Source organism: Rattus norvegicus, chromosome 6 (assembly GCF_036323735.1).
Source record: "Rattus norvegicus strain BN/NHsdMcwi chromosome 6, GRCr8, whole genome shotgun sequence".
NCBI classification, from domain to species: Eukaryota; Metazoa; Chordata; class Mammalia; order Rodentia; family Muridae; genus Rattus; species Rattus norvegicus.
In genome coordinates, this window is record NC_086024.1 from 126,717,741 (window position 1) to 126,743,208 (window position 25,468).

The 25,468-nt window shown below is 47.3% G+C and overlaps 1 protein-coding gene across 3 annotated transcripts in view; it reads right to left on the minus strand.

The window, feature by feature from the left end:
* Window positions 1–25,107, minus strand: part of Fbln5 (fibulin 5) — a 78,748-nt gene extending 53,641 nt beyond the window's left edge. The window contains exons 1-4 of one of the 3 annotated variants that reach the window (NM_019153.4): window positions 24,725–24,966; window positions 20,309–20,363; window positions 18,210–18,261; window positions 15,718–15,972 (exon numbers count right to left, since the gene is read on the minus strand). In NM_019153.4, coding sequence (NP_062026.2) covers window positions 15,718–15,972; window positions 18,210–18,261; window positions 20,309–20,363; window positions 24,725–24,741 — 379 coding nt within the window. In that variant the 5' untranslated portion in view covers window positions 24,742–24,966. Of the gene's footprint in view, window positions 1–15,717; window positions 15,973–18,209; window positions 18,262–20,308; window positions 20,364–24,220 lie in introns of all 3 variants that reach the window. The other 2 variants (XM_006240459.5, XM_063261574.1) reach the window with 2 other exon arrangements.
* Window positions 25,108–25,468: the final 361 nt, after the last annotated feature.

Sequence of the window (25,468 nt, forward strand, 5' to 3'; positions counted from 1 at the left end):
GACAGCTGGTTACAGGTCAAAAAGTGAGACAGACAGCAGAACCACACCCTGTGGCCCTCTGAAAAACTTGACCTTACAACCACCTTCAACTCAGCCTTCAGAGCCATGATGTGATATACTCTGCTCATGAAGACTGCCTAGTCTGTAGCACTGTTAAGGACACAGTTGCAAACAAACCTTCCACAAGCTATATGCATACACACACACACACACACACACACACACACACACACACACACACAAAACACAGAGACACAGAGACACAGACACACACAGGCTCCAACACTTCTGGCCATGGAAGCTTCCCCCAGGCTTTAGGGAGGATGAACTCCCTCCCTCTCCCTCATCATTTGCTCTCAACAGCCTTGTTGATGAGACTCTATTAGTCTGTGTGTGGCTGCGTAGTTTGATTTGGAATCCCATATCCTGTGCTTTATGGTCAGAAGGCTGCCCTGGAATGTGACCCTGGCAAGCTTTCTCTGCTCAAGACAGCCAAGGCCAAGTCCACGCTGTCTCCCATGGCCTCGATGCCTTGGTTTTCTATTAACTCATTTGTGACCTGTCTATCTGCAGAGGCGCCCAGCTTTCCTGCCCCTGTGCTTTTTGTTCTTCATGATGTTTGTTCACTTCTTGCTTTTGTATCTTGGGTGGGATAACATGATAAATAGTCAAACATACTCAGTTTACAACTACTCACTGAACTTATATGGGAGCAAAATGGAGCCCTATGGCTTACAGAGGGTGTCAAGCCTGATGTGTCCATATAGTGGGTTTGGGGAGAGAGTTTTGCAAATCTAGATTCTCAGGAGAGGAACTGGAGCTAAGAGCCTACTTCTAAAAAGAATGGTTGGTTTGTGCCTTAGCTTGCCACATCCTGACCAAACTCCTTAGCATATGAAAGTTAACATGGGACAAGATCAGACCTGAGGGTCTGCAATGCTCACTGGCTCTCTCTACTTCTCGGTCAGACTCTACACTCACTTCAGAGCATCCTCTGCCCACAGCCACTTACTTGATTTCTAGATCTCGTCTCTTTCCTCAACAATGCACTTGCCTTAATAATGAAGAATCCAAAGACTTTAAGTGAATTTTTGGTACATAACATCACATTGCAGGTGCTATTTCTCCATGGAGACTGCCTCCAGCAGAATTGGCTCTCCTAGGATACTCAGTCCTTGCACAGCCATACTGTGCTTTGTACAGGAGTTGGGCTCCCTGAACTCACTACATCCCATTTCCCATGGCCCCTTGAAGTAACTCGGGGGAGAAGGAAAGAGGGCTAGGTTGACCAAGCCTGTCCTTGACAATTCCCCTGGCCACCTGAGCTTTCAATTCCCTTTTGTCAGCGAAGACAAGGTTTTGTGGTTAAAACCCTAATTGTAGTCTTGGAAGCATCAACTTTGTCCTTCAGAAATCAAAGACTAGGGCCTTCAGACACTAAGAGCTCCGAAAGTACTACTTCAGGAAGTATGAGAAGTGTCCTCTGCTAGCAAATCATAAAATGCTAATTCTTTTATCTAGAAAAGTTCCCCAAGAGGCTTACTGTGGTGATATCTGGGCTGCGTTGCTCCAGTTTTCTCTTAGAACATGGCGCTGACACGCCCAAAGTCAAGACCTCTTGGTGCTAATCTTCTTGACTCAAAGGAAACTCCTCATCCATAGTGAAACTTCCTGTTCCCATATAGCTATCCTGGAACTCCAGCCCTTTGTCCAGAGGGCGAGAAGTCACACATTCCTCCTTGCTGGAAAGAAATTGAGTCATTGAAGGTTTAATCACAGCACCACACAAGGACATGAAAGATTTGGGCATCTGCACTTGACTAGATGTTCTGAGGGCCTGGTTGGTATTTTGTCTGCATTAAGGAGCTGAATACAATTGAGATATTCTGGGCTATGGATGTGGCTCTGATGATGAAAATGTTCACCTTGAATGTACCAATTACCCAGGACCATGTAACTGGTAATCCCACCATTTAGGAGGTAGAGGCGGAGAATCACACATTCAGGGTGACTATATAGACTATATAGAAAAGTCAAAGCCAGTCTAGATAAGTGAGCCCCTATCTTTTTTTTTTTCTTTTTTTTTTTCGGAGCTGGGGACCGAACCCAGGGCCTTGCACTTACTAGGCAAGCGCTCTACCACTGAGCTAAATCCCCAACCCAGTGAGCCCCTATCTTAAAGAAAGAAACAAATAAAGAAACAAAAAAGAGAGAGACAAAGAAACAAAGAAAGAAACAAAAAAGAGAGAGACAAAGAAAGAAAGAAACAAAGAAAGGAAGGAAGGGAGAGAGAGAGAGAGAGAGAGAGAGAGAGAGAGAGAGGAAGATTAAGCTATTGAGACAAAGAAAAGGTGTTCCAGAAGTCTTAGATGGGTCATTTCTTAGAAACTTCTGCCACTGTGGACCTCTTGTATTTTTAAAATCCTGGTCGATCTCAGAGGGTCCTGACTTCCCAAGAGCCTGTGTTCTACATGGCTGCCTGCAGATCCTCCTCACAGTCTTGTGTGCTTGTCATCCCCAGGATTGGTTGTATGGCCACCCACAGATACCTCTTTCCAGAGGGACTTGACACAGCTCTGCTACATCTTAAAGGAGCGTTCTGATAAGGGGCCTGAGAACACAGAGGCACATATGAAGTGGCCAGTCACTACTCACTAGGACTAAGACTCTAAGTCACCCTTCATCTGTCATCACAGCACATGGCACCTGGCATACATCAGAGTTCATAGGATCTTGGGGAATGGCAATAAAAGCCAGCCTTGGCCTTGAGGGAGTTAAAGGGCCCCTTTAACCACTATCTAGTTCCTCTCTCACATGAATGAGAAGATATAGTACTAAGAAAAAGGGACTGAGCACCCCATTTCTTGCTACTGCAGTGCTATGACTAGATCCAGACGCCCATTGACTAAACTTCTAGAAACCTTGAAACCAATTGTGGTCATTTGAATAGGAATGGTCCCCATAGACTGCATGGCCCATAGAGAGCTGCACTATTAGAAGCTGTGACCTTGTTGAAGTGGGTGTGGCCTTGTTGGAGGAAGTGTGTCACTGTGGAGGCGGGCTTTGAGCTACACCCAATATGGCAGCCTCCTTCTGCTGCCTTCAAATCAAAATGTAGCACTCTCAGCTTCCTGTCCAATGCCTATATACTGCCACGTCTCCTGCCATGACAATAATGGACTAAACCTCTGAAACTGTAAGCCAGCCCCAATTAGATGTCCTTCATACAAGTTGCCATGGTTATGGTGTCTTCACAACAGTCGAAATCCTAACTAAGACACCAATGTAAAAGTAACTTTTAACTCTCTGTTCACAGAATATAGCCCAAGTCAGTTGCAAGGCTCTCAATGGCAGACAGTCTAGTCCCAGACAGTTTCAAAGCCTCATCTCTAATTCTAAGCCTCCCTGTTCTCAGCCTGTGCCTATGAAGCACATCGGGTAGGTGTGTGCACAGGCGGGTGACCAGCGTGATCACAGCCAAGGCTGACCGCTGACACTAGCAGTCCTGAACGTACCATGAACTTCTCCGTTCCACCCCTTTGTTCCTGCTGTACCTAGCCTTCATCTTTCCCCACCCTTCCCTAACAAGAAACTCCTGCTCAAACCCCCAATGATCCCCTAAAGGCCAGCAGATCCCTTCTCAGTATGGAATTCACACAGAGCACCCTTTTAGCACCCCAACTGATCTCACAGGCTACCCCTGGAGAGATTCTGACTATTTATGTGCCTGTTTCTCCCCTGACTCAGCACCCTCAGCTGGGATAGGGGTAAGGGTGTATATTGTCCATCCCTCGAACTTGGCAGAGTCCGATGCAGAGAAGGGATCCATGGCTATCTGATTAAATAGATGCAGATGTCCTGGAAAGCTGTGACTACCCTAGCCAAGGCTAGCCCAATGCCCTGTACCTCTGATGTAGGCCCATTGTGTTGTGATGCTTATGTGTCAGATTTTGCAGTTCCCACCAACTTACCTGACTCCTGCAAAGAAATCAAGGAATGAATGGATTCATCAGCAAGTAATAAGTTGGGCCTACGTGAGCAACACCACCTGTGATGTTATCAGCCTCTCTCTCTCTCTCTCTCTCTCTCTCTCTCTCTCTCTCTTTCTCACCATGTGTGGCTCATCTGCTCATTCAGCAAATTCTCATCAGGCACTAAAAATACAGTGGTGAGCAAGACAGAAAGTTCCTGCTAGGCCGTGAGACGTTAAATAACCAGGCATGTGGATTTATCACTGCTACGGAGTGCGCCAAAGGACAAGTACAAGATGCTATGATCAGTCCCGAGCGCTCATTGAGTTCATCAGTCACCCTAGCAGCCCTGTCCCATCATTCTTCATCCTAGTAACACTGGCCCCAGAAGACATGGCTACTCTTCACCAGGCTCCGATACGGAAAACATATATCTTTTCTTTGTCCCCCATAGGAATGAAGCAGAGGCTGGAATTTTTTGCGTCTTTGCATTGTTTCATATAACCTCCCTCAAGATTATTATCCTCCCTCCTCCCACGGGAACTATGGAAGATGCCAACTTCATACTGATTCCGGATGTGAAGTTTGTTCTGTCTGACCTCACTGATTCCTGGGGGATGTGTAAAGACCTGTGAAATATGCAGAACTCATGAATCAAGTCTGGCTGCATTTCTGCAAATGTTCTAATTTGAAGGAAAGTCAGACAGCCCTGAAAAGCCCCCAGGCAACACTGCCTCCCCAACACTACCACGTCAGATGTCTCCTGAGCCTGCCCCAGATGCTGGCTGCCTAGGGCAGGACCAGCTCAGACTGTCCCCATCTCCCCTCTGGGCCCAAACCAACAAGCTGGAGGGAAATGGAAGTTCAGTCCTTGACTTCTTGTCTGCCGTCTGGAGTGCTCTGGAAGAAAAGAATCCTGTGAATGTCCTTCCCCCTTCAAGAGAGCCTTTAAGAAAAGGCCAGTAGAGGTAGAACTCCACAAATCATCTAACCCAAAGGCCTTCGCCGGCTACATCCCATCAGCTTCTCATTTTCCCTGTATATCCAGTTCTATTCACTACTCACAGTGCAGTCATAGGCCAACCCCGATCTGAGTGCGGGGTATACCCAGCGACCATCATGGTTACCATGGCCTGCCTTGGCACCCAACACAGCGTGGGAAATCAAAGAGCTGGAATTTGTGTGAGGAATGAGAGATCAAGTGAGAGAAGGGAAACATCGCTTTGTTAAGCTGTCAATACCAACACTTTCCTTCCATGCATCCATTCATTCATGCCATTCATTCCTATGATTATAACTGATTGAGAGCTCACTCTACCATAGGCTGTGGCTACATAGTGCAATGTCTGCATCCCAGGAATGCCGCCACCAAGAATCCAACCCACTTCCGGAGCCCTACATCGTGCCCTCAATATAAAAGATACAAACAAGACACATAACCAGGTGGTAGGGAGCCCTTGACTTTCAGCTTTCAGCTTGAGGTCCAGGGAAGCTGGTACAGAGGGCTTTCAGCCCTCAATCCCCACAACAGCCTGTCAGGCTAGAACACTGTGGAACCTATGTGTCCAGATAAACTAGCCGTCCAAGAGAGAAGAAGGGGAACGGGGTATCCAAGTTGCTCTGGCACCGGAGGCTTAACCATGAGGGTCCCAGAGAAGGTTCAAGAGCCACTTTGGTGAGACAGATGGAGAGAAGAGTCAGCATGCTTGCTTAGTGAATCGACGACAGGAGGTGTCTATATGACGTCTGGTGTGAGTATATCACCTGATGATGCTGGAGCAAGTAGATGCTTCGACATTTCCACAGTGACCAGACCACCAACAGTGTACTTCTCAGAACGCACCCCCATTCTAAGCAATATGCAGCTGTATGTGTGTAATCCTAAACTGAAGGGGGAACCCCACCTCCCTTCTCTCTCTGTTTGCTGCTCTCTTCTCAAATCTTCCAGCCTGTGCTAAGAAGCCACCAAGCATTCGTGACTGGACATCCACAACTAAGCCACAAAGAAGAAAGGTTGTTTAAAGCAGGCAACAGAAACAGTACGACTCTCGGAGGGTGCAAACAAAACTATCAGCCACACAGCATCTTCTCTCGAAACTTCCAGCCCACAAGTAAACACTTGGTATCCCATCCTGCAGACATGGTATTATCTGCAGGTGTTTAAATCCTGAGCTAGGTCACTGTGAAATGAAGGGTGTAAAGTGTGGGTGAATCTAAATCCGGGCTCTCTCTGTACCATCACACTGTCTCCCACTCTCTATTGGCATAAGTCACTTGATCCAGGCCCTTCAAGAAACGAAGACCCTCCTTTCTTTTCCTAGAGGTAGGAATTATAGCTTGGGGCTCACAGAGGTTACCTCCACTAATCTGCTGTTGGGACACTGATATGACTCCTAAGTTCTTCTGACCTCACACGCGAAACAGGTGACCTGCAATCATATGGTGTTTTCGCTTCTTACTTCATTCGTTCTGTGGCACAAACAGCTCCCAGGTTGTTTCTTGCATCATGGCTGCAGTGCAGGTGAGAGTCAGCGATGCCCTGAAGACACCACCGATAGCAGAGGAGAGCCTCACAGGTGTGCACAGAAACGGTTAAGTTACATTCTGAGCCACCCCAGGCTATTCGGTTCTATAGTCCACCAAGGGTATATTCAATCTACCTTTAGGGAGAGGTTGTTTGAAAAGACATCTGTGTCTAGCCTTGACGATGAATACGGAGGTACAATCGCCATCTTCCACTTTCACAGGTGGGGAAGCACTGGAGCCCTGGCCACCTCCAAGGCTGAGGTGGAAAACTTACTTGGCCCCTGAAGCTTGAGACTAGCCAGGACAGCATAGTGAAGCTACCACCTCTGCCATGACCCTCGACCAATTTCAAAACTACACGCTTAGTGCTTTCCCCAGCCCTGGCAGGTGACTCCATGGTCATCCAGCAGGGTTGATCTGGAGACTTGGGACATTGCCATTTTAGTCAGAACCATTACAACAGAGCCAAGTGGGCCTGCTCTACTGTACTGCCCGTACTCCATCCCTCTTCTTGTCTTCTTGCAGTTACTATCTTTACACACACACACACACACACACACACACACACACATACCACACCACAAACAGACACACACACACACCACACACATACACACACATACACACACATACCATACACACACACACACTACATACACCACACCACACATACACACACCACACATACACATACCACACACACACACACTCACACCACACACCACACACACACACACATACACACACACACACACACACACACACACACACACACACACTGGGAAGGCAGAACATTCTGGAGCTGCAGAGGACCCAACAAATCATCTGTCCCAGTGAGCTATGTGTGTCACAAAACTGTCTTGCATGGATGCACCCTCCCCCCCTTCTCAAAACAATGTTTCTTTTTCTTTTTTTTTTTTTTTTTTTTTTTTTCCCGGAGCTGGGGACCGAACCCAGGGCCTTGTGCTCGCTAGGCAAGCGCTCTACCGCTGAGCTAAATCCCCAACCCCCAAAACAATGTTTCTAAACTGCATAAAACAAAAGCCATAGGAGTACCAAGGAAAACTCTATATTGTGAAAGTGACCAAAGCGTTCTAAAAGACAAGTGTGTGGAAGAGTTCCATATATCCTTTTTAATATTGATTCAGTTGGTGTGCGTGTGTGTATGTGTGCGAGCAGGCGTCTGGAAGCTGGAGGTCAATCTCTGATGTTTTCCTCAGTTCCTCTCCACATTACTTTTGAGCCACTGAGCCTGACACTCACTAATTCAGCGAGACTGGCTAGTCAGTAGACACCAGACAGCTTGTCTCCACCTCACCCATATTGGTGATAGAAGCCCAGGCTGCCACATTCGGCTTCACATGGGGGTCTGGTGGGTGCTGGGATTGAACTAGAATCCCCATGCCTAGCAGACACTTTGCTGACCAAGCCATCTCTCCCAGCTGTGTATATACACATGTCCCTTAGTGCATGGAATAGCAAGGTTGACCAATAGATCTAATGTCCTTCTCTAAATTCCAGAGCAGTGACAATCATGAATAAGATTTCCAAGTCGGTTTGAAGTAACTGTCCCAGCTGTGCTGTGATCTAAACACCTGGCTTTACACAATCAGAGGCCCTAAGAGGCCTGTGGCAAGTTACCAACATACCAGACAGCAATGCTAGCTCTCAATTATATATTAGCCATGGATCAGGGAATAAAAACTAGAGACCTTGATTTAAATGTACTGACCTCAGGGTGAGAACCTGTGATGGTTTGCATATGCTTGGCCCAGGGAGTGGCACTATTAGAAGGTGTGGCCTTTTGGAGGAAGTGTATCACTGTGGTGTGGGCTTGGAGACGCTCCTCCTAGCTGCCTGAGGATGTGAGCCTGTTCCTGGCTTCCTTGATGATAATGGACTGAATCTTAGAACCTGCAAGCCAGCCCTAATGAAATGTTGTCCTTTATAAGACTTACATTGGTCATGGTGTCTGTTCACAGCAATAAGACCGTAACTAAGACAGAGCCCTAATACCACACTAAACCTTTTCACAGCTGACAACACTTAGATCAGAGAGGGTATCTGACTTTCTTAACGCCCTCAGCCAATAAAGAGTAAATCAAGGGCTGAGGTGCAGCTCTTACCCCTGTCTTAGCTGCCCCTTTACCAGCACAGCCTGCTGCCTCAGGTTAGGCTTTAATATAATTGGGGGGAGCTGTTTTTAAGTAAAATAATACATTTTAATGGACCCAGGCAACTTGGTGATTATAATTTTTAAAATGTTTCCGCCTCTCCTTAAGTGAGCGGGTGGGGAGACAAGGGTTTTGTGGCTTCAGGTGTGATCCTAGGTTAGCGGCCTGGGAGCACCGTAGCTCGTGTCCCCTGACCTCTGGAGCTATGTCTGCATTTCCTACCAGGTAACTTCCCAGAGTCCCGTCTCTGCTGAGTTCTCTGTGGAAGTCCATGCTAACTCCAACTGCTGAACGAAACATGGGAATAAGCCAGTCCTAGGCCTCCAAAAGCATGAGCTGCTCCGGCTACTTTCCAGGAGAAAGAACAAGCAGTAACAGGAACCACTAGGAGTGGAGGGCTGTGGAAACAGGAGTAGGAGACAGCAACAGAAAGGGTAAGGTTTGAAATCATGGTAGTAACTATTATGGAAGCTGCTGCCGTGAGCCAGCCAGATCAGATGATCTGCATGCAGTATACTATGTAATTCTCAAAATAATCCTCGAAGGTTTGTAGTATTAGCCATACTTATAGTTAGAAAAATGGGCCAGGTGGTGGTGGTGGTGGTGCACGCGTTTAATTCCAGCACTCGGGAGGATCTCTGAGTTCAAGGCCAGCCTGGTCCACAGAGTGAGCTCCAGGACAGCCAGAGCTACACAGAAAAATCTGATTCAAAAATCAAAAAAACAAAAAAAAAAATAAATTGCCAGTGGACAGGCTTGCCGGAGCAGCTCAAAGGCTAACGACAAAAGCCAACTGCAAAGCCCCTGCTTCTGTGGGACGTTATTTCCTTCCCGAGCCTAGTTGGTCCCAAACCCCTCAGCTACTAAAGAACCCTCTACTCTGCACACTCTCTGAGCCTGAGGCCCGGGCGTCACATTACAGCCCTAGCTGGAGAGCTGGAGAGAAAATACAGAATGAGCACTAGAGTTGAAGGCCTCCGATACCTCCCTCATGTGTGCTAACCACAGATCTGCCGCGCTGCGGCTGAGGTTTCAACGTGCTCTTGGCCGGGTCTTGGGGCTGGGCACAAATGCCACACTGGGCTGGCTTCCACGGCTTTGTCTCACAACTTAAACAAACCAAGCTCTTCTGGGACGTCGAAGCAGATTTTAAGGGCTCCTCGAGGCTTTGAAGGCCTACGTCGTGGGCGTGGTCAAGTTCAGCTTTGGGTCATCTTTTTAAGGTTTCTAAGAATTGGGCCTTCGATGCATTTCAGACTGCGTGAGTCTTTGCACTTGGCTGTTGCTTCAAGACCCTAGCGGCCTCCTCCATGAATCGTTTCCAATTAACGTTGTGTGGGACATCCCATGCAGACTCTAGGTCAGGTATTTGCATGCAGGCAGGCACGGTCACACCTATTTTATATGTTGTGGATGAAAGTATAGAACCCCAGGCGTCCGCTGCAGGAAATAGTCAACCGGGGAGAAATGCAGGGTCTGCCTGACTTCAGAGCTTCAGCCCTTCCATTCCCAGTCTTCCTGGCCCTGAGCCTGTACCACATTAACAACTCTCAGGCTCCCTTGTCTTTCAGCTGCTTGCAGAGTATCTGATCTCCCTGCCTTGACCACAGACCCCTGGCTACTTCTCCTTTGTGCCTAAACCAGAGAGCCTGGCATAAATGAGGCACTCTGTGAAGTAAATTAGTTGACTAAATACTGGCTAGCAGTCAGGAAAAATAACTCAAGAGCGTCTTAGGCCAACTCAATGCATCTTCCAGAAAGCTCTGTTCTTTGTTGCTCTCTGCCTGCTTGGGTGCCCTGATCACTCACCACAAAAGCCCAGACCAAGTAGGGAATAGAAGACATCGCTCGTGGTCTCAGGAGTGGGCAGAAGATCCCTGGGGTAGAACGGCTCTGGAGAAACAGCGTTCTCAGCTGCAGAACAGAGCACGGATTTCTGTAACTGGTGGGGTCCCTAACCTGCTCCTGAGCCAAGTTGGTTAGCAAAGCCAGGCTTATGCAGAATGTCACCCGGAGAGATGGCATGTCAAGCCCATGAGGAATAAATACGCGGAGACTGGTGGCAGCCACATTCCAGGATTGGGTCACAGAGGCAATGTGTCATGAAAAGAAGGTTCCAGGATGGCAGTTTGAACCTAGGAAACCCAACATTGCACACAAACCCCCACCCCTTGCTTCGAATTCAACATGGCCAACCCCTGTTTTTCCCAGATGGCTCTTAGCTGGCTCAGAACTCTGTGTGCTGTTTGATCTGCACTATGTCTGGGTCCAGGTCTGTGACCTCAACTCCAACAGCCTTTCATCCTTGCCAGTCAGCTCTGCCTGACTGCCCTCAGCCCCCATCTAAAAAGTCTGGTTACCATATATTCCAGGGGTGGAAAAGCTGGGTGACACATTGTACCCAGCTCTGAGTCCCAACAGCCTTGTGGAACGGGTCATTCTCGAGCCAAGCTGTCGTTCTTCTCAATTCAAAACATTCTTGGCTTGGGGACTGTAATTCTTGGGTCACTATGCCTCTGTCCACAAAAATGTCCCAAGTTATCTAGACTTTTAGCCAGGGACTCAGGGACTCAAACCCAAGGCCATACTGTTCCAAACAGAGTTTAGTCACCACTGAAGTGGAACCCAAAACAGAGAAGGCAAGAAGGAAGGTAAGAGATACTGGGGGTAATAGGGATACTGGGGGCACTGGGGGCACTGGGGGCACTGGGGTACTGTCAGTCTATGGGAAGAGGACACAAGCTAACTTTAATATGATGAAGATGCTTCTTTGAAAGTAGGTCTGAGGGCTGGAGAGATGGCTCAGTAGTTAAGAGCACTGACTATACTTCCAGAGGTCCTGAGTTCAAATCCCAGCAACCACACAGTGGCTTGCAACCATCTGTAATGAGATCTGATGCCCTCTTCTGGTGTGTCTGAAGAAAGCTACAGTGTACTTACATATAATAAATAAATAATTCTTTTTTAAAAAAAAGAAAGAAAGAAACAAAGTAGGTCTGAAATGCCAGGAGTTTGAGCTTCAAGACGAGGAAACAACCATTAGCTTGTTCAAGATGACTCTCATACTTTATGAAAGGAAACCAGGGAATGAATGGAAAGAGCAGAAGACTAAAGACACCACCTATGAAGATGTTTGCCCAGAGCATTACAACAGAACTGGTCCAAGTCTCTAGACCTCTTTCCAGCTCCCAGAATACCAGTTGGGAAGAAGGAATGGGCTATGAGTGGCCACTCTAGACAAACATCTTTGTGTCCACCAGGAAGTGGCAAGGAGAAGGGATGGAGCCAGCAACTGAGGCAATTAAGGAAGCTACACAGACCTAACTCTGTGGAAGCATGGGGGAAAGGCACTTGTGGGTGTGGAGGAAATGCACATGTGTGAATGCATGCTGTATGGGGAGGTACACATACGCTCCACATGTATGTGAGTGTGCACATAGAGTTCTACATCAAGTAAGTCTTCCTTTTCATTATATTTTATTCCATGTTCATGCTTATGCCACAGTGCCTCTGTGGAGGTTACAGGGCAGTTTGATGGAGACTCGGGATCTGAACTCAGGTCCTCATGCCTGTGAGGCAAGCATTTTGAGCACTAATCTGTCTCCCCAGTTCTGTGAAAAAGGCATTTGTAAGACAATCAATCTAAACAACATCTCGATATTTCATGGTAAAAATGAATTTTTGCTGACATTTATAAGTTTGATAATGTATTTTAACTTGGTTTTCTGGGACAGGCACTGGGGGGGTTGTTTGTTTTTGTTTTGCTTTTGTTTTTGTTTGGTTGGTTGGTTTCGTTTTGCTTTGTTTTGGGGGCTAACTGTGTTTTCTGTGTAGCCCTGGCTGTCCTGGAACTCACTCTGTAGACCAGGCTGGCCTTGAACTCAGAGATCCTCCTTTCTCTACCTCCCGAGTACTGGGATTAAAGGCATGCATGACCACCACCCAGCATAGTATACATTTTAAAGAAGACATTTGAGTGTGTTCTGTGGTCTTCTTATAAAGAATTTTACTTTTTTCAGCTGATCCTATAACATCTAAACTGATTTGGCATCTAAAACTAAAGAAGAGACCATAACCTCTAACCTTGGATGGCAAGCAGAAAACATTCACTGTGTTCTCTCAATTCTTGTCCAGTTCTGACTTTTACAGAACAAAAACTTTCTTTTAAAATGAGCAAGGGCTTTGCTGTTAACAGTGACTTCTGCACTTTCTATAACCTTCGCATATAGTAAACTTTCACAGCCCAAACACCAGGTTCCTCAGTCAGAGCCTGAATGCTTCAAACTGGGACTCAACCCAACACACAGTGTGACCACAGCCAGGTGCCTTAACTTCTCTGTGCTTTGACGTCCTTGGAGGCACAGCAGAAATACCAGTTCTACCTGTAGTGTGCTGAGGACCCATGACCTTACTACACAGACAGAGCCAGTGCTTGCTGTCACTACCATTGCTGCTGGTGGTGATGCTATTAGGTTTGTTTTAAAGGGGAGGAGTACAGGCTTCTCTCCGTGAGCCACCAAAGCTTCAGAAATGTCTCAAATTCTCACGGAATCCTCAACACTCATCACTGTTCCCTCCTCAGAGCCTCCTGAGCTCCAGGAATGCCTGCTCTCCTTCGAAGGCCTTTTCCCTGGCACACACCTGCTGACTTGCTCCCTCTCCTCTGCCTCTGCCCCCTGCCCCACTTCCCTGGACCATCAGTTAGAGAGCTGCCCTTCCCAGCCCTTCCCCTGCTCTGGCCCCCAGCCACCACTTCTCACAATGCCCATAGAGGCCTCAACCCTGGTAAGTCAGGAAACGGTGGGGTGGAGTGAAGGGAAGTCAGAAGAACTCAAGACTTATGAATGCATAATACTAGACATTTTGGAAATGGGTGGGCCTGGTGCCAGTCCTTGCTGGGGTTCCCAGATTGTACTGGGCTTACAAAAGGGCCATTATTAAGGGCTCCACATGTCTATGTAACAGGTTCAGAACCACAAGCGGTATGACGTCAGAGGGGTCACTAAATGAATAGGCTTCCCAGCATGTCTTCAGTGCCAAGAGCTTGAGTCCCTGAAAGAAGGTATGTAGGACGGAGAAGGGCATTCAGGGATCTCTAAGGCAGTGAATGCCCAAATGTTTGATGGAAGGGCTGAGTGAGATAGCCCAAGAACTGTCTACACCAGGACCAGACGAGACCCTTTTCCAAAAGCCTGTGCTGTCTTCACTCAGCTCATCTGCCCTCCAGTATCTCCTCTCTCTCTCTCTCTCTCTCTCTCTCTCTCTCTCTCTCTCTCTCTCTCTCAGATGGGAGCAGTTGGCTGGTTTCATGTCCTAACTGCAAAGACCTAACTTGCCGGGGTCTACAGTCACGTTTCCAAAGAAAAATCAGAGGTTGCAGCTAAAGAGCAGTCATAACGTCCCTTCTGGTTACAATGGCCTTTTGTTCTGCTATGTGTCATAAGGAAGCACGATGCTGTCTTCTCCTGCAGAGCTGAGAAGCATGTGGCTCGACTGGGTTCCACATGTTCCCTTGTCATGTTCTTAGTTAAGGTAAATCTCAATCCACACATGTATATGTGACCCAACGTACACACAAGGTCCTTTGAGACCAGTAATAAGGCAGCATTATGAACTCAGGTATATTCAGTTTTCCCTGTAGTGTTAAAGGACATATATTTGCATACTGTTTGAATATTTTAAGTGTAAATGCACATTCATTCACATGAATATATTTATATATTATAATCAGCACAGTCTCTAGCTGTTGGTTACAGACCAATACTTCAGAACCCTGAAACCCTCAAAAATCTTATTAACTAGACTGATGGTCTCTCACACTTTTAAGGCCATGAAAAGGTAATGTTAGAATTTCAATTCAAATTTTTTTTATTACATTCTTTTAAATTTCCTATTTTCATGTGTGCTTTACCTTCCTCAATCCTCATGAGAATAACAGGATGCATGTGTCCTTCTAAATATGCCTATGATAGGGATCTAAGACCGAAAAAACTTGGCAGAGGGGACACAAAGTCAAAGAGTTTGAGCTTCACTGTCAATCTCTCTTCGATGTAACCCTCCAAAGCTGGAGACAGTTACAGGAATTTAGTCCAACTACTACCAAAGGACTGGGCAGGACCCCAGGCAACTCTTCTCCAAGGCGGCACTGGTCAATAGAATCGGAAGTTCCATAGGATGCTGCTAATTCCTTTGGGGCTTGTGACATAACCGCCAGAGTCCCCATCCTTTAGTCATAAGAACACTGGCTCCCACATAAGAAACCCACTTTCTTTTCCAGATCTTGTGTTGGCTCTCAGGGCTTTTCTGAAGCAATACTCAATTGTTCAATACATAGACGACAGAGCCTGAGTCTGATAAGATAGATGCATTGGTTATTTAGTTGAGAAAACATGAGGTTGATCATCAATGAGATCCATGGGATGGATGGATGGATGGATGGATGGATGGATGGATGGATGGATGGTAGATGGAAGATGGATGGATGGATGGATGGATGAATGGATGGATGGATGAATGGATGGATGGATGGATGGATGAATGGATGGATGGATGAATGGATGGATGGATGGATGGTAGATGCTAGATGGATGAATGGATGGATGGATAGATGGTGGATGAATGAGTGGATAAATGATGGATGCTGAATGATGGATGGATATTTGATTGATAGATAGATGGATAGATGATGGATGGATTGATCAATTTTTCTTTTTTTTTTTCTTTTTCTTTTTTTTTTTTTTTGGTTCTTTTTTTCGGAGCTGGGGACCGAACCCAGGGCCTTGCACTTCCTAGGCAAGCGCTCTACCACTGAGCTAAATCCCCAGCCCCTGATCAATTGATAGAAAGAGCAAATTGGCTTCCTAGATAATTCAGAAGAGGATCTAGAAATATATCTGGAATAAAACATTACATCACTTGTAAACAGAAAACCACTGTCTGGTTGTCATATTTCATGGTGGTTAGCTCCATTTGGGAACACATTTCAGATTTCGTCAGAACTCTTGAGAAAGTCTACTATGTGAGAGGACAGTTACCGGGCTACTCACCCACACACTGGTTGCCTTCATCCATCTGATACCCAAAGCGACAGACAAGAGGCCTGGAAATCGTGGGGTAGTTGGAAGCTGGCACTGGTGGTGCAGCTGCTGGGTATGGGCCTGAGTAGGATGTAGAGTAGGGATTGGAGTAGGGCCCTCGATACACTGGGTTGGTTCGAGGGATGCACAGATACCCGCCATTCTGGTTGACACACATCATGTCCCCACGGCAAGCCTCAGGGATGGTCCGACATTCATCAATATCTGCAGAGGCCACAGAAAGGACAAAATCCATGACACTAGGCATGTGCACATTAAATCAGAGCAGAATGATGGGAATGGCCTTCTAACATTTCACCTGACTCATTGCAACCTGATGTTCCCCAACATCAGCCAACTTGACTCGAAGTGACTTGTCTTGCCAAACATTATCTCTTTAAGCCCTCTTATCACAAATGACCCCCACCCACAGAAACCTGGACTATTGTTGACTTCATGTTTTTCTTTAAAGAATACCACATTTGAGACCTGGGCAAATGTATTCTTTAACATATAGGAATATAGTAGATAAAAAATGCCCTTGATTTACACAAGGAAAGCAACAGTAAAACTAAATAGATAGCAGTCTGTGAGTGCAAAAACGTGCCAGGTTTTCTCTCTCTCTCTCTCTCTCTCTCTCTCTCTCTCTCTCTCTCTCTCTCTCTCTCTCTTTCTCTCCTGTGCATTTCCTATACTCTGAAAACATGAGAGCAGGACCATTTGTATTCAAAGTAATAGCTGGGTAAGAAAGAAAGAGACCTTTACACCCAGCGAGACAAGGCTTGGCTCATAGCTAGTTACTTACTGAGAAAGCAGAGCAATTGCTTTCAAGTTGGCTCACACGGTGCCAGCAAAACAAGGCTGCGTCTAGCCCTGCTGGAGATCAGCTCACATTGGAAGGAGAGTGGTGGTCTGTCTAGAAAAATCAGCCTTGTCTGGGTGGAGTCAAGGGAGGCCCCAACTCTGGCTCCAGTGGGCAGCAGACCTGGCTTCGGGTGCTGGACTCTGCATCCAGCTCTGGAGCCTGCTCTGTGTGGATCTGGAGACTGGGGAGGGATGCCTGGATTCGGGCAGCTCGCCCATCATGTCATCTGAGAGATTCATGCCAACTCCCAGCTTGGGAACTGCGAATGCTGTGGTTTAGAGTGCAGTGGTCTGTTCTGTAGGGAAAGCAATGGGCTGCAAAGGGAGCCTTGGCCCTCTTTGCCCTGTAGTGCATCCTTGAACTAAAGAGCTTTGTACTGTAAGTCTAAAATGAGCCCAAGCCTTCAAGGTTCAATTCATGCTTTTAAGTCAACGATCTCCCTTCCGGTTCTCAGTTGATGTGACTCAGGGCAGAAAAATGATTTGACCTAAATTAAGTCTAATTAAGAATTTAACTATTCCCCCAATGTGGGGTGGCCAAGCCCTATCCTCTCCACCCTCCATGCTCCGTCTTCAGCATGCCGTACGTGCACTACCTTTATATCCCTGTTCTTTGTCTATGATGTTCCTTCCACTGTAGTTGAGATCTCTCAGGACCCTATTCATCCTTCAATACCCAATTCAAACTGGACCTGACTCCTGACTGAGTCTGAGCATAAAGTTTGCCTCTCTTCTCTGCCTTTTCAGGGCCCACCGCAGTTACCTCCACTTGACCATGACCTTATCCCACCAATTTGTCCCAACGTTCACTGTGTCTAATTTTCTCTCCACTAGATGGCATACTGAGAAAGTACTTCCTCGTTCCTGGAACCTGGGGAGCCCTTAGGTCACAGGGCTGATTCCATTCAGGTTGCCAATCAGCAGGCTTTGAGATGGGAGCATCCATCCTAGGTTATGCTGTGGGATACCCAGTGTAGTTGTGTGAGTGATTAAAAACAGAAAACGCAGGAGACTTGGTCAGGGGAGTTACAATGGAAGAAGGGAGCCATAATTGTGAACGTCATAGACTACCAACCAAGGGGTATACACAGTTTCTAGAAGCTGGGAAGGGCCTCGCTAGACAACCAGCAAGGATGGAGGACCTAACCCATAACTTCTGGAGGGTGGATGCCACCAACTGCTCCCATGAGGAAAAAAAAAATGTTCTCTCTCCTTGAGTGCCAGAGAAACACAGCTCACCAATATTTTGATATTAGGCTGGTAGACAGGTATTGGGCCTCTGACCAGAGGGCTATAGGATCTGAAACACAACATTTAAGCTACTATTCTTATGGAGCCTTGTGGAGGCAGTGCTGGAAAATAGAGCCAACAGAAATGCGTGTTGAGGAGAGAGATGATTCTTTGGTCATAGGCAACTCTTAGCACAAACAACATAAGCAACAAGGGCGTCATCGACTCAGCCATTCCACCTCTGGGCTCTTCCGTGGGGAAGGCAAATGAAGATTTGACAACACTCAACAACAGCTATGGCAGGAACACCATAGCGACTGAGCTGTCGCCAAATGTCCCCACCTAAAAGAGGACTGTCAGTCACATACCTAAACACTGTCCTGTCTGGCGGTCCAGGTCAAAGCCGTTGGTGCACTGTTGCTGTAGAGAAGGAGAGGGGAGAAACAGATCCGATCACTTGGTCAGACCCCCTAACAAGTGCTTTGTTCCCTATGAAATGTGCCCCCCGGGCTCTCAGTTGTGTTCGTGAACCAAAAGCTGCATGGTAGGACATGGCCCATTTTCTAAGTAGAGGGGATGGGAATGTTCCTTCATTTCAATGTCAGCAAGGCAGTGACACATTTTGGCAATCGGTGACAGTTGTGATTTTTTACTTGTAACCTGAGCTATAATTTTACATGCAGTTTTTTTTCTTTGTTTGTTTTAGTTCAAACTGGTTTACTTTTGTTTTGTTATCTAGACAAAAATCTCATTGTGTAGTCCAGGCTGGCCTTGAACTTGTCTTCCCGCCTCTGTTTCCTATGTGCTGTGAACTTCTGTATTTTTTGGCTGTGGGCTGAGCCATCTCTCCAGCCTTCACTGTGAACTTTTTAAAACCTGAGCTGGGATCAATTTGAGTTCCCTTGCAGGTGCCTGGAGTCTGAGATAGGAATGAGTTCAGTGTCTGCGATTGGGCCAAACCTGTCACCAGGCCCCACTCCAGCCTCAAGGCCAGCCTTCCCTGGGCCATGAGGTGATTTGTGAGTCTGGCCTGTGCTACTTCTGAGGGTTCCAAGCCTTAGAGTCTCAGGACAAAAGACCCAGAAGAACTAGGAGTCTATAGCACAGAACCCAGGAGATCAGGTTCCAGCCCTGCTCTCTACCTCAGTACTGGGGTAAAGTGGGCTCAAGACACTTGTTTACCTGGTTTCTAACTCTCACTAGAGTCCTTATTCTCCTCATCCCTTCCCTTCGCCTCAGTTTCTCTGTCTATAAAGTGGGGTACCATTACTTAGTTCACTTAGTTTTAAGTAGTCACAAAGAGGAACTATGTTACCACTGTCTGCTTCAGGACTAGATGTCTTTATAACCCTTGGGACAAGATTACAGAATGTCAAGGTCCCTCTGAGATCTAAAATTCTTTTACATTCTTCTCAAGTCCTTCTTGTCTCCAACAGCCTGAGTGTGTCTAATGCCTTTGAATGTACTTCATAATTCTACCCCTTGTCTCACCCCAACATGTTTTTTCCAATGCTAGGTATCAAGCGTATGGCCTTGTGCATGACAGGTAGGTGCCTACCCTTCCTTACCTGCAGCCCTCAGCCTTACTCAGAAATGGGGCTATTTTTGTCTCCATGAGAAGGGCCACATGGACAGGCCTCTCTGATCCATCTAGACCAGTGGTTCTCAGGCTTCCTAATGCAGCGACCCTTTATAGAGTTCCTCATGTTGTGGTGACCCCTAACCATAAAATTACTTCACTGCTACTTCATATCTGTAATTTTGCCACTGTTATGTTTTGTTTTGATATAAACATCTGTGCCTTCTGATAGTCTTAGGTGAGCTCTGTTAAGGGGTTGCTCAACCACCCCCAAAGGGGTAGAGAACTGGTCCCAACCCAAAGGTTGACAACCGTCAATCTAGAGGAACCCTACCATATTACTTGGGGCTGACATACCTGGCACAACCCTCCCTGTAGCTTTAAAATTGAGATACTACAACTGCTCTCAGACCCTTGCCTTGAACTCAACTTCACTGCCCCTTGCACACCCCTCCCAGAGGAAGGGATACCCCCCACACATACTCCAGGTAGCTGAATCACCCAGACCCATACACTGCACATTGGATGTTTGGGTAACCTCCACCTCCTCCCTACCTCTTTCACTAGGCATTGTGTGAGTGGGGACACACACTAACCCAGCTGTGGGGCCCTTTGCAAGCATCCCAGGGGGTCACCCTGACCAAAAACACCACACTGAACTCACATTTAAGTTAGTGAGTTTCCCAGAGGGACAACCCTGCCACTTGGAACCTTTATCACCCTGGACCAACCTCCGTCTCTTAGTGCCTTAGCTGTGATCCATATGTATGGAGGGTAGTAAGTGAAGTGCAGAGTGCCCCCCATTCCTTTAACCCTGGGACCCTAAAATGCAAGGCTGGAACCCTCCCCCAGCTTTGTGACATGCTTCTGGACAACTCGAAGCCTTACCTGTGCATTCCCAGGATGTGGAAGCCACAGTGCCAGGATGGTGACAGTGAGTATCCTGTGGGCAGTGAACAAATGGAGAGTGAATGCCGAGGGATGCTCATGTCCAGGAAACCTGGACCTCCTGCTACTCAGGCATTTGGTTGGTAGTTTTACCATGGACTTGCAAGTGAGTAGGGAACTCTCAGCAGAGCCCTCTGCTCTACCATAAGAGCCGGCCTCTTAACACTTGCTTCATGTGATGGGATAGTGAGTTAGGTCACATGGTTGAAAACAAAGCTTTGCTGCTTTGGAACAAAAATCCAAAGACCCACAGTTGGGTCATCAACCAACTGTCCTGACCTTCTACCATTCTGCATAGAGACCGCCTGAGTTAAACATTATTCAGACATGACTGCAGAGCCAAGAGCCTCTGTGCCTTTAAACCATGAAAGCTAGAATGTGGGAGGCTTTGTGTTTGCAGGAGGTCACTTAACCAGAACTTGGAACCCTCCATCCACATGTGAAAACCGGGACTTGAATGGTCCAAGAACCCAGGGTCCACCCTAGCGTGTGCCTTGTGAGAACTGCCATCCCAGGGGGTGGAAGGCGGAGGAACCAGTGTAAGAAAGGCAGTGGGTAGCAGTAGGAAATGCCGTGACACCCTGGCTCAGCCAACATGGCCACCCACAAGCAAGTAAACATCTTTGCCTGTGGGTAATTTGGTTCTTTGCTGCGGCCAATGTTTTGTCTGGAAACTGTGGTCACCAGTATGCTTTAAAACAGCAAAGTCTATGCCACTCATACCCATTAAGATGGTTATTTGTGTAACATGTACAGACCTGTGTGTGTTGACATGTGTTGCTGCACATGTGTAAGTGCATATGTACATGTCTGTGTATTCCTATGGGGACCAGAGGTTGGCATCCAGAATCTTCCTCAATCATTCTTCACCTTATACATTGAAGTCTCTTACTTGTACCCAGAGCAAGCAAACACTCATACATGTAAAATAATTTTTTAATCTAAAAGAAAATGCAAGACGGAAAACAGCAAGTATAGGAAGAATGTAGAGAGATCACAGCTCTTGTGCATTACTGATGGGGAGGTCAATGGTACGGCTGTGTGGCATCCATCCTCACCTGTGATCCAGCAGACCCACTCCAGAGTGTATTCCCCAGAGAACTGAGTCAAAGACCAGACAGACGTATGTACACACATGCTCACAGCAGCATTTTGTATAATAACCAAAAGTGGATACAATTGAAATGTCCATGCAAGAATAGCTAAACAAAAACAAAATGTGTTCTCTCTCTCTCTCTCTCTCTCTCTCTCTCTCTCTCTCTCTCTCTCTCTGCGTGTGTGTGTGTGTGTATCTCTTCTGTGTCTGTCTTTCTGTGTGTCTGTCTATGTCTCTCTCTCTCTCTCTCTCTCTCTCTCACACACACACACACACACACACACACACACACACACACACACACACCCCAACAATGTTATTCAGACTTAAACTTGAAAGTTGGACACCATACAATATGGAAAGCCAGGCACATTGCTATGTGCTTGTAGTCCTAGCTGCTCCAAAAGATTAAAGTGCAAAGGTTGCTGAAAGCCAGGAGTTCAAAGCCAGCCTGGGCAATATAGTGAGATCCTATCTAAATGAATAAATAAAATTGAAGCAGTGCAAAAGGGAAGCTAAGAAGGTTCCGCAGGCGAGGGAGCTTGACCTCAAAACGACAACCTGATCACCAGGACTCACGGAATGGAAAGAGAACCAACTTTTGAAAGTTGTCCTCTGACCACCACACGTGCACAGCAACACATGCTTCCCCTCAAGTAAATAAATAAATGTAATTAAAACAAAACAAAACAAAAAACAGGAGCAGCAACACTGATGATCCATGAGGACGTCATAGTGAGAAGAGTGACGGTCACAAACACATAGAATTCAACTTACATCAGGTACCCCAGAACTTTCAGACTCAGAAAGAAAAATGGTGGCTCCAGGTTGTGAGCTTCTGGGGCAGGGAGGGGGTGTTTAATAGGTAAAGGATTTCTTTAAGTTGTTTTCTTTTGTGGCTTGGGGCTTGTGCCTTTTTTTTTTTTTTTTTTTGAAACAAGCTCTCACTCTGTAGCCCAGGCTAACCTACAACCATCAATATGGTCCAGTATCCTCAAACTTGGGGCAATTGTACCTCGGCTCCCTGGGTATTGGGATTACAAGACACTTCTGCTGGCCTCTTTTTTGTTTTTCGTTTTGTTTTGTTTTTTTAAGACAGGGCCTCATGCAGCCCAGGCTAGCCTCAAACTGGTTATGCAGCCAAATCTGGCTCAGAACTCCTGATTGTCTCCTGCCTTTACCTCCCAAATGCTGGGGTTACAGGTGTGCACCACACAACACAGAGTATGGTACAAGAGCTATTTTGCAGGTTAAAGAGTCATGCATGGAACCTGGGCATATAGCCAAGGGAGCCTATGGAACACTATCAACATGGGCACTTAATGCAGGAAAGATAGAGACAATGTGAAGTCTCTGCAGACGGTCAAGTCTGTTAGCACACTGTTCATCTTGCAACTACAGCTTACAACACAGATACTGGGCAGGAGAGCCACAGAGCTGTGGTCCAGCTGCCATTCACCTGAGCTCGCTGCTTTGTGCCATGGGCCAGGAGTACAGTTTTGCTTTGATAAGAATGTCAAGAGTCAGCAGAGGAAGCTTCCTGGAGGGTGGTGATCTTGCATGTTTCTCAGCACGGCTGTGAACCGGAGGCTTACTATTTACCCACCCAGCGCCATGGCTCTACAGCCCCCACCTTTGCAGAACGAGTGCTCAGTAGACCCCAAGCTCACTGACATCCCAACCCGCAGCGAGCGGAGAAATAGCAGTAGGTACGTAGAAGACGCGGAGTGAAGGCAGCACCTAGGCACCCAGACAAAACTGAGTCCGATGTGGTCCTGGAAGACGCAAACCCACTTCCCTCACGGAGTCCCAGATCCAATCCTGGGTAGACAGGTTTTCATTTCATTTAACCGCCTGTGTGAGTGAGCCAGGTTCTCCAACGTTGGAGACAGCTCTGACCTTATAAAGTACAGAGCCAAATCCCTGGGCTTTTCGGATATTTGTGAGAGCCAGACTTTATATCTGGAAGGAATAAGAGAACAATAACAAATTCATTTTCCAGGCTGTAGATTATGAATTTCAATGTTTTCCTGTTTCTTCTCATGAAGTTTCCTTTCAGGTGGTTATAAAATCCTGTCTCGTTTATGTTGGAGACAGAGCAGCTTGACTGCATGCAGTACAGCTCAAGAGAGACTGGAAAAGGCGTGCTAACCCTACCGGCTTCTCCCCTACCCCACTCTCTGTTCCTTTTGGTGAAAGCCAGCCCAGGGCTGGCCAGCCCCAAGCCCAGCCTCCTGGAAGAGCGGGGGCCAAATAATCTCCAGGCTAATAGAGAGGCTTTGCAGAAAAAAAATCGTACCAAAAATGAAGCAAAATTAATACTGGAGAGGAGAAACTCTGTCTCAAACTTTTCTTTTGAATCTGGGTTCACCATCCAAAAGAAGAAGAGGAGGGAGAGGAGGAGGAGGAGGAGGAGGAGGGGGAAGAGGAGGAGGGGGAAGAGGAGGAGGAGGAGGAAGAGGACAGAGCCTCCAAGTGCCTGTCAATGACAGACATTGCTGGTCGGCGATTCGGGATGATAATGTTAACTATGTCTTACCATAATATGGCTCAGTTCGTATGCGTGTTAGCATGCATGCACCCCTCCCACATGCAAGCACACACAGAGAAAGTGTGTAGGTCTGTGCAGGGCAGCTCTATTTTCAAGAGGCACTGGAGAAGGGGAGGACAGATGTCATCTTTAAACTTCCTCAAGGCTCAAGGATTACTTGACTGGAATTGCAATTTCCGCAAAGAACAGCAAAACATTTGCTTACATGCGTCTCTGTCTGCAGTGTCCACTGTTCGTTGGCTCGAAACTTCTAGGTCCCATTCCCTCTGTAAATCGCACACATAGAGCAAACGCAGACAGGAGTGTTCGGAGACTCCTTCTGCTTGTCCCACAGCCGTCGCAGCAAAGCAGTTGCTGGTGCCGTAGTCAACAGTCTCCCAAATTTAAAAAATATGTAGTGTGATATTTTAATAACTGCGCACAGCGTTGCTGCCCTTTCCAAAAAGAAAGAGAAATGATCCAAAGAGGCTGTCTGCTGCCTCTCTCGAGATGCTGACTCCTGATGCTGTTAGAAAAATCCCCACTCCCAAACCAAGACTTCGAGATGAGCGCAGCTTTTTGTAATTAACAGGGTCATTGCATCACTTGCTAAAAGTCTTTTCCAGTGCCCTGACACAGGCGGAATCTCAGCCATAGCCATTTTCCACCCATCAGGTCTGGAGTTAGGTTTCTCAAGCCTGGAGACAGTTCCTGGCGCCTTCCAACCTACCTTTTTAATCCTGGCATATCCAAGATGCGCGGGAGGAGAGGTGATTTGAGGAAGGCAGGCTCTGCGCGGGACCGGGCAGCTTGGTTTCCGAGGGGCCGAACGGGGCTGCGCGGAGGGCCGGGGACAGTGCCGGGTGCTGGGAGCCACTGCAGAGCCCTCGCCGCCGGCACCTGGTTTCGCTTAACCCCCTTCAGTAATTCAGCATTAAGCCAATTGGAGGAGGAATGTTAAAAATGAACACTTCATTTTCTAAGTATGTTAAACAATGCAAATGGGGCCTCGGTCTGGACACAGCTGGTTCAGATTACAGCGCTCACCAACTGGCTAGACTCCTCACAACAATCTTGGGGCGTCTGCCAGGGCCAAGTGCTCGGTGCTGGGAGGGGAGCCCAGCAGAGGGAGAGCGGGGCTGAGGGGCGCCGGGCCTCCCCGGGGCGGAGCGGGGCGCGTGCGAGGGGGCGTGTCATCAGGCCCTGTGGCAGCAGGAACTTGAACTCACCACCAAAGCGGCTTCAGGGATGTGAGCAGTTGGGAACCCGAGGCTTAAAGCCAGGGTTGGAACAAGCGCGATACCTAAGCAAGGATGTGGGGTAAGGGAGGATCCGGGAAGAACAGGGAGATTGAAGGAGAGCAAGCGATGGCTGAGATCTCTGGCTGCCTTCACCTCGTCCTCCTTGGCTTTTAGTTGCTGTGTGTAGAAAGGCGGTTTGTAAAAAGTTAAAGGCGAGAAAGCCTAAGAATGGT